This window comes from Lipotes vexillifer, unplaced genomic scaffold (genome assembly GCF_000442215.2).
Source record: "Lipotes vexillifer unplaced genomic scaffold, Lipotes_vexillifer_v1.1 scaffold102, whole genome shotgun sequence".
In the NCBI taxonomy this organism is placed as follows: domain Eukaryota; kingdom Metazoa; phylum Chordata; class Mammalia; order Artiodactyla; family Lipotidae; genus Lipotes; species Lipotes vexillifer.
In genome coordinates, this window is record NW_006786541.1 from 3,846,769 (window position 1) to 3,868,362 (window position 21,594).

Here is a 21,594-nt window from a genome sequence, read left to right on the forward strand (position 1 = left end):
GTTACATATAATGAAACATCTGGATTTGCTCTGTGATGCAGAGTTTTATAACTGTATACCAGTGGCAATAGGAAAAATAACTTTGTCCTTGTGAGTCTGAAATTCTTACTCCTGCCCCCATTATCCCAATGAAATAGTTGTTTTTATAACAGTTTTCAATCTTGTGAGGTTTGTTTGGAATACAAATATAAAATGTAAGCACTACCAAAATTATCTAAATCCTGCATATCCATTACAAAATAAATGTAGGCAAAGCACTTTTAGATGAGTGAAAGTGAGTTATCATGAGGGTAGTGGAGGGACAGTGAGTGGTGTGCTGTGAACGACTAGCTCTCTGGGGTTGAAAAGGCGGGAGCTCTAACATTTGTCAGTTTCTGCTCACTGGCCGATTTCAAGCTACCAGGGTGACTACCCCTGGTCCCAGAGCTGGGGGGAGATGTACAGTCTCCCACTGTCCTATGGTGTTCCCACCACAGGTAGGCAGCAGACGTTAATAACTTCAAGAGCATGGAGAGATGTAAAATGCGGTAAGATAATTAGGTAGGGTCAGATTATGAGTATTTGTTGCCTTTGCTTTTAATATAATTTATTCAGTTAAATGTGTTCAATTTCATCTTTAATAATGACTGTTTAACAACTGACCACAAAACTCCTGAAAGCGTAACAACCCTCTCACAGGCTGGACTGAGCCAGTTCCTGCTCCCTGGGCACGGGGATCTTGTTTGCTGTGTAAGAAAATCTCAATCCCTTTCTCATGGCTGTAAGTGGAGTCAACCAGCACCTAAAAGACCTTGATAATTTCTGGCAGCTGGTAGAAAGCCATCCTCTCTCCTCATTATTGACTGCACAGGATCGCCACCTAGTGGTGGAAGGGGATTGTCTGGGTTGAAGGAAGGCTGAGTCTGTCGAACAGAGCTGGGAAAATGGCTGTTCTCGCAGACCGATTCCTGTGGTGCTGCTTTCCAGATCCACAGTATGGTGAATGGAGAGAGTGATTGCCCCATCGGGGCAGGCTTCCTGTGTCCCATGGTACATCTGACCGTAGGGATCTTGTTGAGCACTCTGTAAAGCCGCCTTAGAATTAGAAGAAGGGCCTGGGCCATTGCCAGAACTCCCTCTTTTTACCCCGTGAAGACACTGATCCCTAAAGAGGTGAAGTGATGGCCCCAAGTCACATGCCAGCCGGTGTCAGAACTGGGCCTCAAACCCAGTGCACTGACTCTGACTCTTAAGCCACTGTCCCTTCTGCTGCTCCCTCAGAACATGCAGGTTGAGGCCACACAGTCTTCCTGGGCCTGGCGCCAGGTCCAGGGTCTACAGTGGTGAGAACAGCCGCCCGCATGGAATCTACTGCCCTGCCAGGGAGTCAGCTGGTACAGGCCCCTGTCCCACTGCATTGACCCCCTGCTCTTAGCAGGTGCAGGCTACCAGAGGATGCTGCCCAGGGTGAAACAAGACCCAAAGGCTGAGCAGGAGTTAGCAGCGGTGGTCAGGGGGTGGGGAGCATGGCCAGACCATGGGGCCAGAAAGGTCAGTGTGGCTGGAGCTCTGTTGGCCTGCTGCGTATGCATCGTGCCATCCACTGATGAAGCCAGCAAGAAATTCCAGGAACCTAGGTCAGTCATTTCGCGGGAATTGTCGTGAGATTAAATGAGGCAACATCTGAAAATGCCCAGCACAGTACCTTGCCCAGAGCTCCAGGCAGGGGTTCCCAGACCACGCCCCATCTGTCAACACTCACAAGAGAGTGAGGACATGCTTAGATGTGAGAATGAGGCAGGAGTGACCAGTGAGAAGGAGGGCTTTGCTGTAACTGGCTCACTTTGCGAAGGTGCTGCCCTACTGGAGCAGTTGTACCCTTTTCTGGTTACAGAGGACGTTTAAAAAGGATAAAGCCAGACAGTGGTTACCTCGGGATTGCCTAAGCAGCCCCTTTCCTGAATGCAGAGCAGTTCTCCACCTCCACGTCCATTCTCCATCACACACAGTCCCCCAGTGCACACTCTGCTCCCCAGCAAACAACGCCCCATCTCAAAGCTACCTGGAATCTCCCCTCCCAACTGTGGAGTGCGGTGAGCCCCATTCAGCCAAGGGATAAATGACCAGATGACTTTACACTGCATTGTAGCAGTTGTCCAGGGACAGTCAAGCCAACTGTTGCCAAGAGTTTACTGTACATGGGAACCCAGATCCCCCAGTAATCCCTGAGGTTTTACTTTGATTGGTCTCACTGAGGAAGTGGGCTCTGACGCCTTAGGATCAAAGACCATGAAGCGGCTGTGTTCACGCAGGTGTTTAAATGGTCCCCTCACCTCCAACCTCTCCTCCTCTATGTCCCGGATCCTGGGTGGGACACTCAGCAGCTGCTTGTGTCCAAGCTGGCTGAGCTCACTCTGGGTATCAGGAGTGCACTTCAGAGCCCAAAGAGGCCCATGCGATTTACTTTTTTTTTTAAGATATAATTTACATACCCTAAAATCAACCCATTCAAAGTATAATACAATTCAACAGGGACTTCCCTCGCGGTCCAGTGGTTAAGGCCCTGCACTTCCACTGCAGGGGGCACGAGTTCGATGCTGTGTCGGGGAACTAAGATCCCGCGTGCCTCATGGCACGGCCAAAAAAAAGTACAATTCGACAGCTTTTAGTATAGTCACGGAGTTGTGCAACCATCATCATAATCTAACTTAGGAAGATTTTCGTTATCCCAAAAAGAACCCTTCTTCCCCTTAGCAGTCACTCCCCCATCCCCCAGCCCTAGGCAACCACTAATCTACTTTCTGTCAGTATAGATAAGCCTTTTCTGGACATCTCATATAAATAGGATCATCCTTCTTTTGTTAACTTTACTGCTAAGTATTATATTCTCTTTGTGTATCGTAAATGAAATTGTTTTCTCAATTGCATTTCTGAATTGTTCATTGCTAGTGCATAGAAATAGAGCTGATTATTTTTTTATTATTTATATTTTGGCTGTGTTGGGTCTTCGTTGCTGCACATGGGCTTTCTCTAGTTGCAGCAAGTGGAGGTTACTCTTGGTTGTGGTGTTCGGGCTTCTCATTGCACTGGCTTCTCTTTGTTGCAGAGCATGGGCTCTAGGCGTGCAGACTTTAGTAGTTGCAGCACACAGGCTCAGTAGTTGTGGCATGCGGGCCCTAGATCACGTGGACCTCAGTAGTTGCGGCGTGTGGGCTCAGTAGTTGTGGCACACAGGCTTAGTTTTTCCTCAGCATGTGGGATCTTCTCGGACCAGGGATCGAACCCATATCCCCTGCATTGGCAGGAGGATTCTTAACCACCGTGCCACCAGGGAAGTCCCCAGATAATTTTTATATATTGATCTTGTGTTCTGTAATCTTGCTGAATCTTTTTATTCTAATAGTTTTTTTTTTTTTTAGTGTATTCCTTAGGATTTTCTATGTGCAAGATCATCTCATCTGCAAATAGAGCTATTTTCACTTCTTTTCTAATCTGTTATGACTTTTATTTTTCTTGGCTAATGGCTCTGGCTAGAGCTTCCAGTGGGTATTCAACAGAAGTGGTGAGCTAACACCTGTGTTTTGTTCCTGATCTTAGGGGGAAAGTATATTTGTCACCAGCAAATATGATGTAGGCTAGGAGTATGTGGACAGGGGTCCGACTTCCATGAAGAGAGGTAGGAAGATGCCAGTGTGGCCTGCAGCAGGATGGGAGGCTGGGAGCCAGCAGTGCCACACCTGACAGGGACTTTGTAGGCCAAGAGCAGAGAGAAGCTGTTAGAAGGATTTTCAGTGGAGGGTGAGGTAAACTAATAAATGCTGAGCTGGGGTGATGTTCAGGGAGCCTCGAAAGGAAGCAACTTTCGTTGCTTCCTTTCCTCGAAAGGAAGGCAGGAAAGACATGAAGGGGGAGCAACTGGGTGACCTCCATCAAAGATGGAGGCAGATGGGCAGAGGAGCGAGCGGGGAGACTCCCGGAAGGCTGCAGGCAGGATGGCCCTTGTTTTCAGAGGGTCATCCAGCTTTGCCTCCGTGCTAAGAGGCCCCCCTGCCCGAAGAATGCACCTAAGTCCCAATACTCTTGGGCTCCAGACACCCCATCAACCTGTATTCTCCCCTGGACATGAGAGGCCAACTCTTCATCTATGAATATTTGGTGAGTGTATGTGTGTGCACACACGTAAGCCTGCACACACACGTGTGCATATGTGCACATACCCTCCCAACCCTGTTCCCTGGAACTGCCCGAGTGGAGGCTTCCTCCCTCCCAGGGTGTTCCTAATGCACACACCACAGCCCCAGCCCCTCCATTCCTTGTTACTGGGAAATAGATGACTTCTGGTATCCAGGCTAATGGCTCTTATTAACCAAATGCTGACACATCCCTAATATATAGGTTGCTTAATTAAAAACCTGCTTGTCCAGCCAGCTTTCAGAGAAGCCAGCACTTCCCAAGCAGGGAATGGGGATTTCCAATAGACTAGGAAGGAAATGATGTCACGCTCATGAACTATACAATGCCTTTCCTCTTCGATGAAAGAAAGCGTCTGGTGGGGGTGGGAAGGTGGGGACTGGGTTGATCTGAGAAGAGTGGAGCCTGACTTACCTTGGGGTTTGCTCCCTCCTACTCAGGGAACGCCCCACCCCTGCTGGGGACAGCTAGCAGCCAGTAACCCCTCAGCCCCAGCCAACCCCTCGTGATTCGACTTGCTCATCAGCAGCCAGCGGCATCAATTATCACGGGACCTCAGCAAGGACAGTGAGGCGCTGGCCTCTTTAGAGCACAGCTCAAAACTGGGTGTGCTTTTTCCTTCCAGAGCTCAAGCCCCAGGAAATACCCTCCCTTTTCCTCCCTCCTCCCACAGGTGTTAACAGGCCCAGCCAGACCTAACAGCCAGCCCCACAATGTTGAGTTCAGCCCAGGCCCTCTTAGAAGAAATCTTAAGTTTCTTTCGTAAGCGAATGAATGTAGGCTTCACTTTGGTTAGTCCTTAAGCTAAGGGGGAGGGGGACTGTTTGCTATCTTTCTGTTTCCTAAATGCATTCTCTAAATGCTTTTCATGAACATGTTTAATAAATGGTTATTCCAGATATGTTTAAAGATCTCACTAACTAGGACCAACATAGAGTTACATGCCTTCGAGACAATGTATGTATGAATGGTGACTGGAGGCTACACAGGTTGTAGAAAGAATACATTTAAAGATAGAAGACCTGGATTAGGGTCTCAAGCTGGAGATATTTTTGATGATCACGAGCAGGGAGAGGAGGTGCTACTGGCATCCCAGGGGTAAAGGCGAGGGATGTTGCTTAACACCCTACAGTGCACAGGACAGCCTCCGCAGCAAAGGGTTATGTATCCGCCCAAAGTGTCCACAGTGCTGATGTTGAGAAATTACTTGGATAAACTTTTGCACAAGAACATTCATAGCAGCATTTTTTTGTAATGAAATTGGAATCATGCCAAATGACCATCAACAATGGACTGGATAAGTAAATTGTGACGTATTCATGCAATGGAATAGTAAGTATAAAGCAATGAGAATGAATGAATTAAACTACATGCATCAACAGTGTTCATCTCAAAAATGGAGCGAGTGAGGGGATTCCCTGGCAGTCCAGTGGTTAGGACTTGGTGCTTGCAGTGCCGTGGCCCAGGTTCAGTCCCTAGTCAGGGAACTAAGATCCCAAAAGCCATGCAGTGTGGCTGGAAAAAAAAATGGAGCAAGTGATAGTAGCATGTGATTCACTTCATATAGTTAAAAAACTGACAAACTACAAGTATCGTTTAGGGATACTTACATGCGTGGTAAAACTACAAAGCAAAGCAGAATTATTAATACAAAATGCAAGCTAGGGGTTCATTCTGGGAGGGATTTCAGTTGAGGAGAGGCACCTGCAGGCTTCTATGGCAAACTTCTGTTTCCACAGTTGAGGGAGGGGGATAGATACATGACTATTTGTTTTATTATCATGTAGATGTATAAATATGTTTTGTAAACTTTGGTAGGAATGTGTGTCTTTTTCACATTTCCTTCTATGCTGGGGACACACCAACAGAGGCTAATGTTTATGAAGAGCTAGCTACATGCTTTTGCAATGACCTTGTCAGGGAGGGTGTTTTACTCTCCGAGAAAGTTTAGGAAGTGACGTGTCCTTCTAAGGATAGGGCTGGACTTGCACTTGAGCTGGCCAGTGCTGGCCCCATGCTCCAAACTACCATGTGGTGCTGCTGCCTCCTGTTGGGTCCCTTCTCACCTGCCTCCCCTCTTTCCACAGGGTCCGGAGACAAACAACCAGCCGGCCTCCCCCAGCAGGGGGCAGACCCAAGCCCCAGCCCAAGCCCAAGCCTCAGGTGCCACAATGCAAGGCTCTGTATGCCTATGATGCTCAGGACACAGACGAACTCAGCTTCAATGCCAATGACATTATCGATATTATCAAAGAAGGTAAGTGCATGGCTGGCTGGGACAGCCTCCAAAAAGCATATGGTTATATTTCTATAAAAACTAGTGTAAATGTGAAAGGAATTTATGGGCTCCTATCACTGAAACTTGCAGAGGTAGGTCAGGTTTCAGGCTGATCAAGACTCCAGCTTCATTTTAAAAAATAATTCTTTCAGCTCTGCCCTCTTCTTTGTATCTGTTCCCTCCTCAGGCTGTTTTTCCTCATGGTAGCAAAAAGGCTGCATCCAGGCCTACAGATCAAACCATCTCTGAAATCCGCTTTACCCCTGAAACTTCTCTTAGCCATTGGACAAAAGTCCCAGCTATCCCTCAGATTGGACCAAATTGGTCATGTGCCCACCCCTGAATCAATCTCTGTAGCAAGGCAAAGGCTGTACCCCAAGTGGGTTAGACCTGGCAGGGACTGCCTGAGGTAACGGGAGTTAGGCCTCTCCCACCCAGATTTCATGGCCTCCTCCTAATGAAGGTAGATGGAACGCAAGCCAGGGAGACAACTTGTAACATCTATTATAAAAGTGGTCTGTGGGCTTGGCTGAATCCTTTGTTAACTTGGTAAACAAGATAAGTTAGAATATAATATACATATAAGCAAACATTATTCCTTATGGAAGCATAAAAAACAAAGGTAACTCTTAGGATGTTAGAAAAAGCCCCATGAATGACATGGTATTTGCGGTGAGGGATGGGAAGACTGACAGAGAGAGGAGCCATGGAGGCTAGAAAGAGTGGGTCCTTTTAGCAAAATGAGCCGACACTCAACCCAGGTGCAGAACCCCTGAGGAGATGTCATGGGGGATGAGATGAAGCCAGAGTGGCCGGGTCCTAGAGGCCCTGGGTGTCAGGCTCAAGACAAGTTGTCAAGACAGAGTAGAGCCATCCAAGGTGTATGAGCAGAGCAGGGACAACCTGAGTGGACAGTGGTCCATGGCAGGGCTGGCGTTCAGGAAGAGGTAGCCAAGGGCAGTTCTAGGAGTCACCTGGGCTCACTCCCACGAGAATTCCAGGTCCGCAGACCAACCTCCTTCTGAATGTTCTCTGGGCGCTCTTTTTATCTCCTTTAGCCATCTGGTTTTCTACAGGTGTTACTATTTTAAGGCATTTAGTATCCTTCTTCAAAAGTTGGAATAAAAAAAGTATTGAAATAAACTCTTAGTAATACAAACAGGATTTTTATCACCAGCTTTGTTCAGCAAAAATATGGGAAATGACCTAATATCCAGTGATGGGGATTAGTTTAATAAGCTTTGCTATATCCATTCAGTGAAGTTTGATGCAAAAATTTTTATGTTAAAGATAATGATGCAAAAGTACATACATTATTGAAATGGAAAAATGTTCATGGAGAAAAGGAAAAAGTTAGGTTAGTGACTGTGGACTACAGTCTTATTTTTGTAAAAATATAAAACACATGGAATAGAAAAATGTTTTCTAAAAAGATATTTTTAAAAATAGAAAATGTTAAAGTGGTCTCCGTAAGTGTTGAACTTTAAGTATTACTTTCTTTTCACTTCTCAATATTTTCAAAATTTTCTAGAAATAACATGTACTGGATATAATTAAAACATATCTGTGTAAAATGTAGAGTCCTAAAAGTTATCAAAACATGCTATAAATTATTGCTGTAATTTAAACAGTGTGGTGTGAGCGCAGGAATTTACATATAGATACAAAGGATAGAATAGCATTCAGAAGCAGATCCTTGTGTGCATAGGTATTTAGTAGATGATAAATGTGGCATTTGAAATCAGGGAAAGGATAGACAATTACTTTCCATTTTGAAAAGAAAATAAAGTTTGATCTCTGCCTCATACACAAAATAAATATCAGATAAATTAAAGATCTAAAACTATATCATTAAATTACAAAAGTCTCAGAAGGAAACCTAGAATATTATATTAATCTTTGGGTGAGAAAAATCTTCCTATGGAAGATGTCAAACTCAAAAACCATATAGGATTTAACCTCATAAAAACGCTAAATTGGGCTTCCCTGGTGGTGCAGTGGTTGAGAGTCCGCCTGCCGATGCAGGGGACATGGGTTCGTGCCACGGAGCGGCTGGGCCCATGAGCCGTGGCCGCTGAGCCTGCGCATCCGGAGCCTGTGCTCTGCAACGGGAGAGGCCACAACAATGGGAGAGGCCACAACAGTGAGAGGTCTGCGTACCACAAAAAAAAAAAAAGGCTAAATTAAAACCTACATGGTGAATGGCACTGGGAACAAAGTTAAATTATGGAAAACAGACTAGGCAAAAATGTTTTACATATATAAATAGCTCTTCCATGTAAATAATACAAATAATCCAGCCCAAAAGTGGACAAAGGCTATTGAGGCAATCAGTGCACAGCAGAGCCTCCTTAACCATCAGGGAAGTGCAAAGCAAAGCATTTCACCTGTGATATCAGCAAAGATTAAAATATGAGAGGGACTTCCCTGGTGGTCCAGTGGTGAGGAGTCAGCGCTTTCACTGCCCAGGCCCCAGGTTCAATCCCTGGTCTGGGAACTAAGATCCTGCAAGCTGTGGGATGAGGCCCCCCCCAAAAAAAGTGAGAGTTCACATTCCCTAATCCAAATCCTTCGAGCTAACTGAGTTTCAGAAATCAGAGATGGGAGCTTTTTTATAGTATGTACCACCCCTTGCAGGTCCCAGGGAAACAGCTTAGATCAGCCTCAGTATTTCTGCTGTGGAACCTAAGAGCATTCACATGCAGTGGAAAGAGACAACATAAACAAGCCCATGTCAGTTCAGGTCAAGTTTTCCCATGAAATGAGTTACAGAAAACTTAATTTTCAGAACTTTCTGGATTTTGTCATTGCAAATAAAGTCTGAAGTGTAATATCTTTGGTTAGTCAGAGAAATAGGTACCTCCTTTCACTATTTACTGCTGGAATAGACTTTTGGGAAGGAAGTTTAACAGTATTTAATCAAAATTTTAAAATCCCCATATCAAAATGATTACTTTGGATTTATAAATTAACCCCTTCCCCCAAGATAAGTCCCCAATAAATTAATATATAGATGTGTAAAAGAAACAAAAGTCCTAGAAGTAAGTATAGAAGAGTTTTCTTTTAATACTGTCAGTGTGGGAAAGGATTTCTAAAAGTGGTAGAAAACTAAGAAGCTGTAAAATCATCATCTGGTTCAACTGCTCAAATATTGAAGTGTCATAAAAATTTAATAAAAATTGGAAGAGGGATATTTGTAACTCATGTGACAGATTCACTAGTATATAAAGAACTCCTAATCAACAAGAGACCAGCAACCAAGAGAAAAATAGACAAATGATATGAACAGTGGAATATAAGCAGCTATAGAATACAGAAGCTCTTTATATACAGATAGGAAATGATCTGTAGTATGTATTATTAAGGTTTAAAAAGTACAGAACATGTAGTATGCTATCACTTGTGTACAAAAGAGGTTTTTTTGGTTTGTTTGTTTGTTTGAATAAATGCCTTTATAGACATGAAATATCTCTGGAAGAAAGTGCAAGAAATAGGTAATACTGCTTGCCCTCAAAGAAGGGATCTGGCTAGTTGTTTTCACTGTTTATCCTTTTGTACTTCTGCAAGTACACATGAAAGTATTACCTATTACAAAAAATAAATTAGATCTTCTTACAAAGGATACTAGAAGGTGCATATCCTTTGATCCAAGAGTCTATCCTATAGAACTACTTGCACGTGGGCATAAAGATATATGTGTGAACACTTATTGCATAAACAATGAACATTTGGGGAGCAAATGTCCATCAATAAGGGAATGTTATATAAAATTTGGTATGCAGTGCAGCTGTTTAAAAAATGAGTCATGGAAAGATTACTGAGTATTGAAAAGCAAGATGCAGAATAGTAAGGTATAGAATGGCCTGTTTAAAATGAATGTGTGGGTTTATAATCACAGAAAAATACATACCAAGTTACTGCTGAAGGGACTGGGATTAAGCTGGGAAGTAATTACGGTGAAGTGTTGCAGATCACTTCTCCCAGAAAGGCTGTGAGGTGGAGTGAGGAGTGTGAAGGATGCAGTGGGGGAATAGCCACTGTGAAAGAAAAGGGGGGGAGCAGGATTAGAGCCATCTGACCACAAGGCGACCTCACAGTCTGCCGGCCCAGCAGCTGCTCCAGAGCTGGGACTGCTCGCAGGGGAGGCTGGAAGGCTTAGGCCCCGAGAGAAGCAATGTCTCAAAGGCAGGGAAGATCCCACAGGGCCAAGAGCTGGAGACTGGCAGCAAAACCTCACATCTGGGCAGCGGGTTCTTCTGGAATGGGGCCTGAGTGGCACATCTGCATGTCCAATTTTCATTAAAATTAAGAAGGGAAAGAACATGGATGGAGCACTTTGCCCGTGGGATGCACCCACACAAGCAGAGTGCATCTGGCCTAGGCAGACAGCCTTACTCACCGTCACCTCCACCATCTGTGTCCCTGCAGATCCTTCTGGCTGGTGGACCGGGCGGCTACGAGGCAAGCAGGGCCTGTTCCCCAACAACTACGTGACCAAGATCTGAGGCGCATAGACTCTGATGCACAAGACGAAGGAACTTCAGGCACAGACAGGGGAGGGGACATTTGGGGGCTCTCCTTCTGATCCATAGTGAGCAATTGCTTCTGCAAGGCCTGGAGCTATTCTGGCATCTTGCCCATGGAGGACTTCCAAAAGCTGGGCTGGGGACAGGGAGTGTCACTCCATAAATGATCCTAAAAGGTAGCCTATTCATAGGAACCGCGGAGGGCAAACCAAGCACCCACCCAGATTTATTTATTCTATTTAAACCTGGTGAGAGGACAGGTGAGGTCCACTCAGACCTTGCTGACTCAAACAAAATAGCACCTGCTCACTCACCAGGCCCAGGGAATGGCTGTACGTGGCCACTGACAAGTGCCTTTAGTTGAAGAGCACATTTCTTTCATCCCTCTTTTCATTACCTGATGTACACATTCCTCAGCCACCTTCCCTCAGGGAAGACCCACTCTCTGCAGGTGGGGCTTGGCGTGAGCGGGCACTTCCCGTACAAATGTCAAGGGCCCGCTGAGCCCGCAGGTGCGGTGGGTGCTGGTTTACACTTTGCTGGGCTGCAGGGGCTGAGGCTGGGCTGTCGGCCAGGCTTTCTCTGGGTCTTCAGTTGGAATGTGGCTGGCCCATGTTGGTTTTTGTGTTTAATGCTGTACCTATTACAAGAAGGATCTCTTTTTTTCGAGCTGTACATTTATAAAAACAGATCATATACTGTATATATAAAAAATCTCAAAATGATAGAAACATGTATGAATGTACTAAGTAGTATTCCACTGTACTTATTCATAAGATAGGATTTATTACAAAACTCACACCAGGTACTTACAGTTGTGCACTACTCCTTTTCAACTATAGAATCAGTCTTACTGCTTTCTAGCTCAATCCCTGCAAACCCTTCCCAACCCTCTCCTGTAGGTAATTTTCCCCTGCTGGCCCCCAACCCTGTGTCTCCTCCCCCTACCTCCTAAATAAATAAAGGAATCAGTGAACCACCTTGTTCTTTCATGACGTCTGTCTGGCTTGGATTGTGTCCACTGCCACAAGAGAAGGTATGTTGAAGTCCTAACCCCTAACACCTTACTTGGAAATAGGGTCTTTACAGAGGTAGTCAAGTTAAAATGGGGTCATTAGTGAGGGCCCTAATCCAGTACAACTGGTATCCTGATAAAAAGAGATTTGGACACAGATCAATGAACACACAGAGAAGAAGATGAGGTGAAGAGTCAGCCACCCGCAAGCCAAGGGAGGGGGCTTGGAATAGATCTTCAAAGCCCTCAGAGGAAACCGTTCCTGCCAACACCTGCATGTTGGACTTCCACCCTCCACAATGGTAAGGCAGTATATTTCTGCTGGTAAGCCACCCAGTCTGCAGTACTTAATTTAAGGCAGCCCTAGCACACCAAGGCAGTGTTTATTGCAGTAGTAGTGAAAAGTTGGAAACACTGTCATATCCATCAATAAGGAAATGGTCATAGGGGTACCATCACTTCTTAACCTCTCCTTCTCCCAGTTGCCCTCAGCCACTCTTAAGCTCCTGGGAAAGTAGGATTTGACCGCACACACCTCTTGCCATTTCAGGATCCCCAAGTCCACAGGAAAAGAATTATCAGGGATGACATATTAGGGGAAAAATATATCTGAATTTGGGGCAAAGTAAATAATTCTGTTTTACTTCAAGTACAGAGAGCAAACTTCACTTGCTAACAATAAACACAGTTTAAAGTATATTTCAGTTCCATTTTGTGACCACCTAAGAGAGAGGAAAATAAAGCCATAATGTGATGACATAAGGAAAGGTAATTCTATGGACACTAACCGTCTCTATATTTTACAAGGGACTTTCAATTTCACATTCCTGGGCTCACTGAGAGTTGGAGGAAGGAGACAGGACCAGAATTCAACTGAGGAGCATCATGGACTCCCCTTGAGCAGACTCAAGGTGCAGGCTGCTTTCTCACGGGCAGGACCGCCCAAACCACATTCCTGTGTTACCGGGAGCCCCTGTCCCAGCTCCCACGTGGCTCGCCCAGGGCCATGCTCAAGTAAGTGCTTAACAGATGTTGCCCGAATAGGTGACTGAATTGATGTTTATAGGTGAAGAAGACTTAAACATTGGTTTCCTCTCATTTCTGGATCCAGCCAGGCCTGCCATTTTGTTCACCGATCAGTTAAACAGACAAGAAATTAGTTCAGGAATCACTTAACCAGGGGCAACATAAAGAGGATCAAGGGCCATCCCAGCCGTCTAGAACTTGCCATCCTGTTTAGGAGAAGGGGCATGTGTATGCACACAACACACATGTATAGCAGTAGAAACTGCATTGTAAAAATGTGACAGATTCCTTCTGATGGTTTAAAGAAGTAACCAAGAGTTGGTTGTTGGGCCTGAGGCGACCCAACACTGGAGCCTACCCAGGCTCTTTGGTGGGGCTAATGGCAGACTCTGGGAGGGCTCACGCCAAGGACTACTTCCCAGAACTTCTGCTGCCAGTGTCCTTGTCCTCATGGTGAGCCACAGCCACCCCCCGCCTCTGCAGGAGACCCTACAATACTAGCAGCCTGTGGAACAGAAACCACATTCACAGAAGCACAGACAAGATGAAAAGGCAGAGGGCTATGCACCAGATGAAGGAACAAGATAAAACCCCAGAAAAACAACTAAATGAAATGGAGGTAGGCAACCTACCAGAAAAAGAATTCAGAATAATGATAGTGAAAATGATCCAGGACCTCGGGAAAAGAATGGAGGCAAAGATCGAGAAGATGCAAGAAATGTTTAACAAAGACCTAGAAGAATTAAAGAACAAACAAACAGAGATGAACAATACAATAACGGAAATGAAAACTACACTAGAAGGAATCAATAGCAGAATAACTGAGGCAGAAGAACGGATAAGCGGGCTGGAAGACAGAATGGTGGAATTCACTGCCGTGGAACAGAATAAACAAAAAAGAATGAAAAGAAATGAAGACAGCCTAAGACACGTCTGGGACAACATTAAACACAACAACATTCGCATTACAGGGGCCCCAGAAGGAGGAGAGAGAGAGAAAGGACCCGAAAAAATACTTGAAGAGATTATCGTCAAAAACTTCCCTAACATGGGAAAGGAAATAGCCACCCAAGTCCAGGAAGTGCAGACAGTCCCATACAGGATAAACCCAAGGAGAAACATGCCGCGACACATAGTAATCAAACTGGCAAAAATTAAAGACAAAGAAAAATTGTTGAAAGCAGCAAGGGAAAAACGACAAATAACATATAAGGGAACTCCCATAAGGTTAAAAGCTGATTTCTCAGCAAAAACTCTACAAGCCAGAAGGGAGTGGCATGATGTACTTAAAAGTGAAGAAAGGGAAGAACCTATAACCAAGGTTACTCTACCCAGCAAGGATCTCATTCAGATTAGATGCAGAAATCAAAAGCTTTACAGACAAGCAAAAGCTAAGAGAATTCAGCACCAGCATACCAGCTCTACAACAAATGCTAAAGGAACTTCTCTAACTGGGAAACAGAGAAAAAAGGACCTACAAAAACAAACCCAAAACAATTAAGAATATGGTCATAGGAACATACATATCAATAATTGCCTTAAACGTGAATGGATTAAACGCTCCAACCAAAAGACACAGGCTTGCTCAATCGATATAAAAACAAGACCCATATATATGCTGTCTACAAGAGACCCACTTCAGCCCTAGGGACACATACAGACTGAAAGTGACAGGATGGAAAAAGATATTCCATGCAAATGGAAATAAAAAGAAAGGTGGAGTAGCAATACTCATATCAGATAAAATAGACTTTAAAGAATGTTACAAGAGACAAGGAAGGATACTACAAAATGATCAAGGGATCAATCCAAGATAAAACAATTATTAATATATATGCACCCAACATAGGACCACCTCAATACATAAGGCAACTGCTAACAGCTATAAAAGAGAAAATCGACAGTAACACAATAATAGTGGGGGACTTTTACACCTCACTTACACCAATGGACAAATCATCCAAACAGAAAATTAATAAGGAAACACAAGCTTTAAATGACACAACAGACCAGATAGATTTAATTGATATTTATAGGACATTCCATCAGAAAACAGCAGATTACATTTTCTTCTCAAGTGCACACGGAACATTCTCCAGGATAGATCACATCTTGGGTCACAAATCAAGCCTCAGTAAATTTAAGAAAATTGAAATCATATCAAGCATCTTTTCTGACCACAACACTATGAAATTAGAAATGAAATACAGGGAGAAGAACATAAAAAACACAAACACATGGAGGCTAAACAATATGTTACTAAATAACCGAGATCACTGAAGAAAACAAAGAGGAAATTAAAAAATACCTAGAGACAGTTGACAATGAAAACACGACGATCCAAAACCTATGTGAAGTTTATAGCAATACAAGTCTACCTCAAGAAACGAGAAATATCTCAAATAAACAATCTAACATTACACCTAAAGGAACTAGAGAAAGAAGAACAAACCCCAAAGTTAAAAGAAGGAAAGAAATCATAAATATCAGAGCAGAAATAAATGAAATAGAAACAGAAAACAATAGCAAAGATCAATAAAACTAAAAGCTGGTTCTTTGAGAAGATAAACAAAATTGATGAACCTTTAGGGAGACACATCAAGAAAAAGAGGGAGAGGACTCAAATCAATAAAATTAGAAATGAAAAAGGAGAAGTTACAACAGACACTCCACAAATACAAAGCATCCTAAGAGACTGCTACAAACAACTCTATGCCAATAAAATGGACAACCTGGAAGAAATGGACAATTTCTTAGAAAGGTATATATAACCTTCTAAGACTGAACCAAGAAGAAATAGAAAATATGAACAGACAAATCACAAGTAATGAGATTGAAACTGTGATTAAAAATCTTCCAACAAACCAAAGCCCAGGACAAGATGGCTTCACAGGTAAATTCTATCAAACATTTAGAGAAGCGCTAACACCCATCCTTCTCAAACTATTCCAAAAAATAGCAGAGGAAGGAACACTCTCAAACTCATTCTATGAGGCCATCATCACCCTGATACCAAAACCGGATAAAGATACTACAAAAAAAGAAAATTACAGGGGCTTCCCTGGTGGCGCAGTGGTTGGGAGCCCGCCTGCCAATGCAGGGGACACAGGTTCGTGCCCCAGTCCTGGAAGATCCCACGTACCGCGGAGCAGCTGGGCCCCTGAGCAATGGCCGCTGAGCCTGCACGTCCGGAGCCTGTGCTCCGCAACAGGAGAGGCCACAACAGTGAGAGGCCCGCGTACCGAAAAAAAAAAATAAAAATTACAGACCAATATCACTGATGAATATAGATGCAAACATCCTCAACAAAATACTAGCAAACAGAATCCAACAACACATTAAAAAGATTATAGACCATGATCAAATGGGATTTATCCCAGGCATGCAATGATTCTTCAGTATATGCAAATCAATCAGTGTGATACACCATATTAGCAGATTGAAGGATAAAAACCGTATGATCATCTCAATAGATGCAGAAAAAGCTTTTGACAAAATTCAACACCCATTTATGATAAAAATTCTGCAGAAAGTAGGCATAGAGGGAACCTACCTCAACATAATAAAGGCCATATATGACAAACCCACAGCAAACATTCTTAATGGTGAAAAACTGAAAGCATTTCCTCTAAGATCAGGAACAAGACAAGGATGTCCACTCTCACCACTGTAATTCGACATAGTTTTGGAAGTCCTAGCCATGGCAATCAGAGAAGAAAAAGAAATAAAAGGAATCCAAATCGGAAAAAAAGAAGTAAAGCTGTCACTGTTTGCAGATGACATGATACTGTACATAGAGAATCCTAAAGATGCTACCAGAAAACTACTAGAGCTAATCAATGAATCTGGTAAAGTTGCAGGATACAGAATTAATGCACAGAAACCTCTTGAATTCCTATACACTAATGATGAAAAATCTGAAAGTGAAATTAAGGAAACACTCCCATTTACCACTGCAACAAAAAGAATAAAATACCTAGGAATAAACCTACCTAGGGAGACAAAAGACCTGTATGCAGAAAACTATAAGACACTGATGAAAGAAACTAAAGATGATACAAACAGATGGAGAGATATACCATGTTCTTATGCTCTTGGATTGGAAGAATATTATTAAAATGGCCATACTACCCAAAGCAATCTACAGATTTAATGCGATCCCTAACAAAATACCCATTTTTTTTTTTTTTTTTTTAACAGAACTAGAACAAAAGATCTTAATTTGTATGGAGACACAAAAGACCCCGAATAGCCAAAGCAGTTTTGAGGAAAAAAAACAGAGCTGGAGAAATCAGACTCCCTGACTTCAGACTATACTACAAAGCTACAGTAATCAAGACAATATGGTGCAGGCACAAAAACAGAAATATAGATCAATGGAACAGGATAGAAAGCCCAGAGATAAACCCACGCACCTGTGGTCAACTAATCTATGACGAAGGAGGCAAGGATATACAATGGAGAAAAGACAGTCTCTTCAGTAAGTGGTGCTGGGAAAACTGGACAGCTACTGTAAAAGAATAAAACACTCCCTAACACCATACACAAAAATAAACTCAAAATGGATTAGACACCTAAATGTAAGACCGGACACTATAAAAGTCTTAGAGGAAAACACAGGAAGAACACTCTTTGACAAAAATCACAGCAAGATCTTTTTTGATCCACCTCCTACAGTAATGGAAATAAAAACAAAAATAAACAAATGGGACCTAATGAGACTTAAGAGCTAAGGAAACTACAAACAAGACAAAAAGACAACCCTCAGAATAGGAGAAAATATTTGAAAACGAATCAACGGACAAAGGATTAATCTCCAAAATATATAAACAGCTCATGCAGCTCAATATTAAAAAAACAAACAAACCAATGCAAAAATGGGCAGAAGACCTAAATAGACATTTCTCCAAAGAAGACATACAGATGGCCAAGAAGCACATGAAAAGCTGCTCAACATCACTAATTATTAGAGAAATGCAAATCAAAAGTACAACAAGGTATCACCTCACACCAGTTAGAATGGGCATCATCAGAAAATCTACAAACAACAAATGCTGGAGAGGGTGTGGAGAAAAGAGAACCCTCTTGCACTATTGGTGGGAATGTAAATTGATACAGCCCCTATGGAGAACAGTATGGAGGTTCCTTAAAAAACTAAAAACAGAATTACCATACAACCCAGCAATCCCACTACTGGGCATATACCCAGAGAAAACCATTAATTCAAAAAGACACATGCACCCCAATATTCACTGCAGCACTATTTACAATAGCCAGGTCATGGAAGCAACCTAAATGCCCATTGTCAGACGAATGGATATGTGGTACATATATACAATGGAATATTACTCAGCCATAAAAAGGAACGAAATTGGGTCATTTGTAGAGATGTGGATGGACCTAGAGCCTGTCATACAAGTGAAGTCAGAGAAAAACAAATATCGTATATTAACGCAGATATGTGGAATCTAGAAAAATGGTACAGATGAACCAGTTTGCAGTACAGAAATAGAGACACAGATGTAGAGAACAAATGTATGGACAACAAGCGGGGAATGCAGGTGGGGGTGGGGGTGGTGGTCAGATGAATTAGGAGATTGGGAATGACATGTATACACTAACACGTATAAAATAGATAACTAATAAGAACCTGCTGTATAAAAAAATTTAAAAAAAACCTAATTTGGAGCAATAAATAAATAATAATAAATAAAGTAATAAATAAAGTAACCAAGAACCACATGAGCAGGCTTGAACTTGGACCCTAGGGCAGAGGTGTTGAAACTTGCTGGACCAGCAGTTCCCAAACCCTTTACACTCTTCCATATTATTGAAGACCTCCAAGAATTCTGCTTTTGTGGGTTATAGCTATCAGTATTTACCATATTAGAAATTCAACTGAGAAAATTTTAAAACACCAACGAACACACACATTCTATCACATGTCATATAGCCTCGGGAAGATTCCACCATCAACTACTGACAATGAAGAATGAAAAAAGCAAATAACAGGGGTTCCCTGGTGGCGCAGTGGTTGAGAGTCCACCTGCTGATGCAGGGGACATGGGTTCGTGCCCCAGTCTGGGAAGATCCCACATGCCACGGAGTGGCTGGGCCTGTGGGCCATAGCTGCTAAGCCTGCGCATCCAGAGCCTGTGCTCCGCAGCGCGAGAGGCCACAACCGTGAGAGGCCCGCGTCTCAGATGCAAGGTGGGTTGGGAGCCTCTTGCTGGAGACTAGTCACTGCACAGAGCAGCTTGCCCAGGGCTGAGAGCTCCCTCTCAGCCATGGCTCCTTCCAGGCAGAGATGCTCACAAGAACAAGTGAGAGACAACATGGCTGTGCAGCCACAGAACTCAGAGTCTCCAACAGCTCACTGCAGAGCAGGGCATGTGCACAATCCAAATCCTCTCACTTGTGACTCCTCAACTCCCCCAGACCTGAGTGGAGCTGGGCAGCCCAGGGCTGGCCCTGCCTCTAGTACAGGTGGTTTTCTGGGCAGTTTCATTGGCAAGTGGGCATAGAGTCTGGGTTCAGGAGCAGAGCATGCATGGTGCATCTTTGGTGGAGAACCTAACAATTTCACTGAACCCCTCACCTTTGTAGACAAAAGAATAGGAGCCACTCTGTGTTGTTGCCCCCTTTCCCTCCTTGTTTTGTCTCCTGACGCCTGGCTGGTCTTCACAGTTCCTCCTGAATTTAGGAACTCACTTTTACACCTCCCAGCTCATCTTGATCCCTTTCCTGTCTACTTTACAGGACCTACGCTGCTAACCAACCTGTTCTAGTCTAAAATCTCCACTTTGCAAATGAGAAGGTGCAGGACGGTTCACTACCTCACCCAAGGTCACACAGCTGTCAACCAGACCAGCCACCATTTGAACCCTGACTGACCCAAAGGCCCATGTTTTTAATCTTTGTCTTCAACTCAACAAATATTAAGCAGTTTGACAGTCTAATTGTCAACCTTTAAACCTCCAATATCTTTCTCTCAAAGACCAAAAACCTAAAAACAGAAGAAAAACCACACAAATATGACTCAATAGCTATAAATTGGTAAACTCTTTTGATGGGCAAGAGCTATGTCTAACACTTCAAAAATACTACAAAGCTACAGTAATCAAAACAGCATGGATTGGCACAAAAACAGATATATGGATCAATGGAACAGAACAGAGAGCCCAGAAATAAACCCACACCTCTACGGTCAATTAATCTTCGACAAAGGAGGCAAGAATAGACAATGGGAAAAAGACAGTCTCTTCAGCAAGTGGTGTTGGGAAAGTTGGACAGCCACATGCAAATCAATGAAGTTATAACACACCCTCTCACCATATATAAAAATAAACTCAAAGTGGCTTAAAGACTTAAACATAAGACATGACACAGTAAAACTCCTAGAAGAGAACATAGGCAAAACATTCTCTGACATAAATCGTACCAATGTTTTCTTAGGTCAGTCTCCCAAGGCAATAGAAATAAAAGCAAAAATAAACAAATGGGACCTAATCAAACTTACGAGCTTTTGCACAGCAAAGGAAACCATTAAAAAAAAAAAAAAACCTACAGAATGGGAGAAAATATTTGTAAATGATGTGACCAACAAGGGCTTAATTTCCAAAATATACAAACACCTCATACAACTCAACAAAAAAACAGCCCAATCAAAAAATGGGCAGAAGACTTTAATAGACATTCCTCCAAAGAAGATATACAGATGGCCAATAGGCACATGAAAAGATGCTCAACATTGCTAGTTATTAGAGAAATGCAAATCAAAACTACAATGAAGTACTACCTCACACCAGTCAGAATGGCCATCAATGAAAACTCTACAAATAACAAATGCTGGAGAGGGTGTGGAGAAAAGGGAACCCTTCTACACTGTTGGTGGGAATGTAAACTGGTGCAGGCACTATGGAAAACAGTATGGAGGTTCCTTAGAAAACTAGAGTTGGGAGGCGGTGGAAAGATGGCGGAGGAGTAAGACGCGGAGATCACCTTCCTCCCCACAAATACACCAGAAATACATCTACATGTGGAACAACTCCTACAGAACACCTACTGAACGCTGGCAGAAGACCTCAGACCTCCCAAAAGGCAAGAAACTCCCCACGTATCTGGGTAGGGCAAAAGAAAAAATTAATTAAAAACAGAGAAAATAGAATAGGGACGGCACCTGCACCAGTGGGAGGGAGCTGTGAAGGAGGAAAGGTCTCCACACACTAGGAAGCCCCTTCGCGGGCAGAGATTGCATGAGGCGGAGCGGGGAGATTCGGAGCCGCGGAGGAGAGCTCAGCAACAGGGGTAAGAGGGCAAAGCGGAGAGATTCCCGCACAGAGGATCGGTGCCGACCGGCACTCACCAGCCCGAGAGGCTTGTGTGCTCACCCGCCGAGGCGGGAGGGGCTGTGAGCTGAGGCTCTGTTTCGGTTTCGGTCGGAGCTCAGGGAGAGGACTGGGGTTGGCGCCGTGAACACAGCCTGAAGCAGGCTAGTGTGCCACAGCTAGCCGGGAGGGAGTCTGGGATCCCAAAGTCTAGAGCTGCCTAAGAGGCAAGAGACCATTGTCTCGGGGGGG

The 21,594-nt window shown here is 43.6% G+C and overlaps 1 protein-coding gene across 2 annotated transcripts in view; it reads left to right on the forward strand.

The window, feature by feature from the left end:
- The window catches only part of MYO1E (myosin IE), a 233,041-nt gene that overhangs the window by 201,082 nt on the left and 10,365 nt on the right, over positions 1-21,594 (forward strand). Inside the window, exons 27-28 of one of the 2 annotated variants that reach the window (XM_007458891.1) lie at positions 6,258-6,427; positions 10,877-12,321. In XM_007458891.1, the coding sequence (XP_007458953.1) occupies positions 6,258-6,427; positions 10,877-10,953 (247 nt within the window). In that variant the 3' untranslated portion in view covers positions 10,954-12,321. Of the gene's footprint in view, positions 1-6,257; positions 6,428-10,876; positions 12,322-21,594 lie in introns of those variants that run through there. The other variant, XM_007458892.1, reaches the window with a different exon arrangement.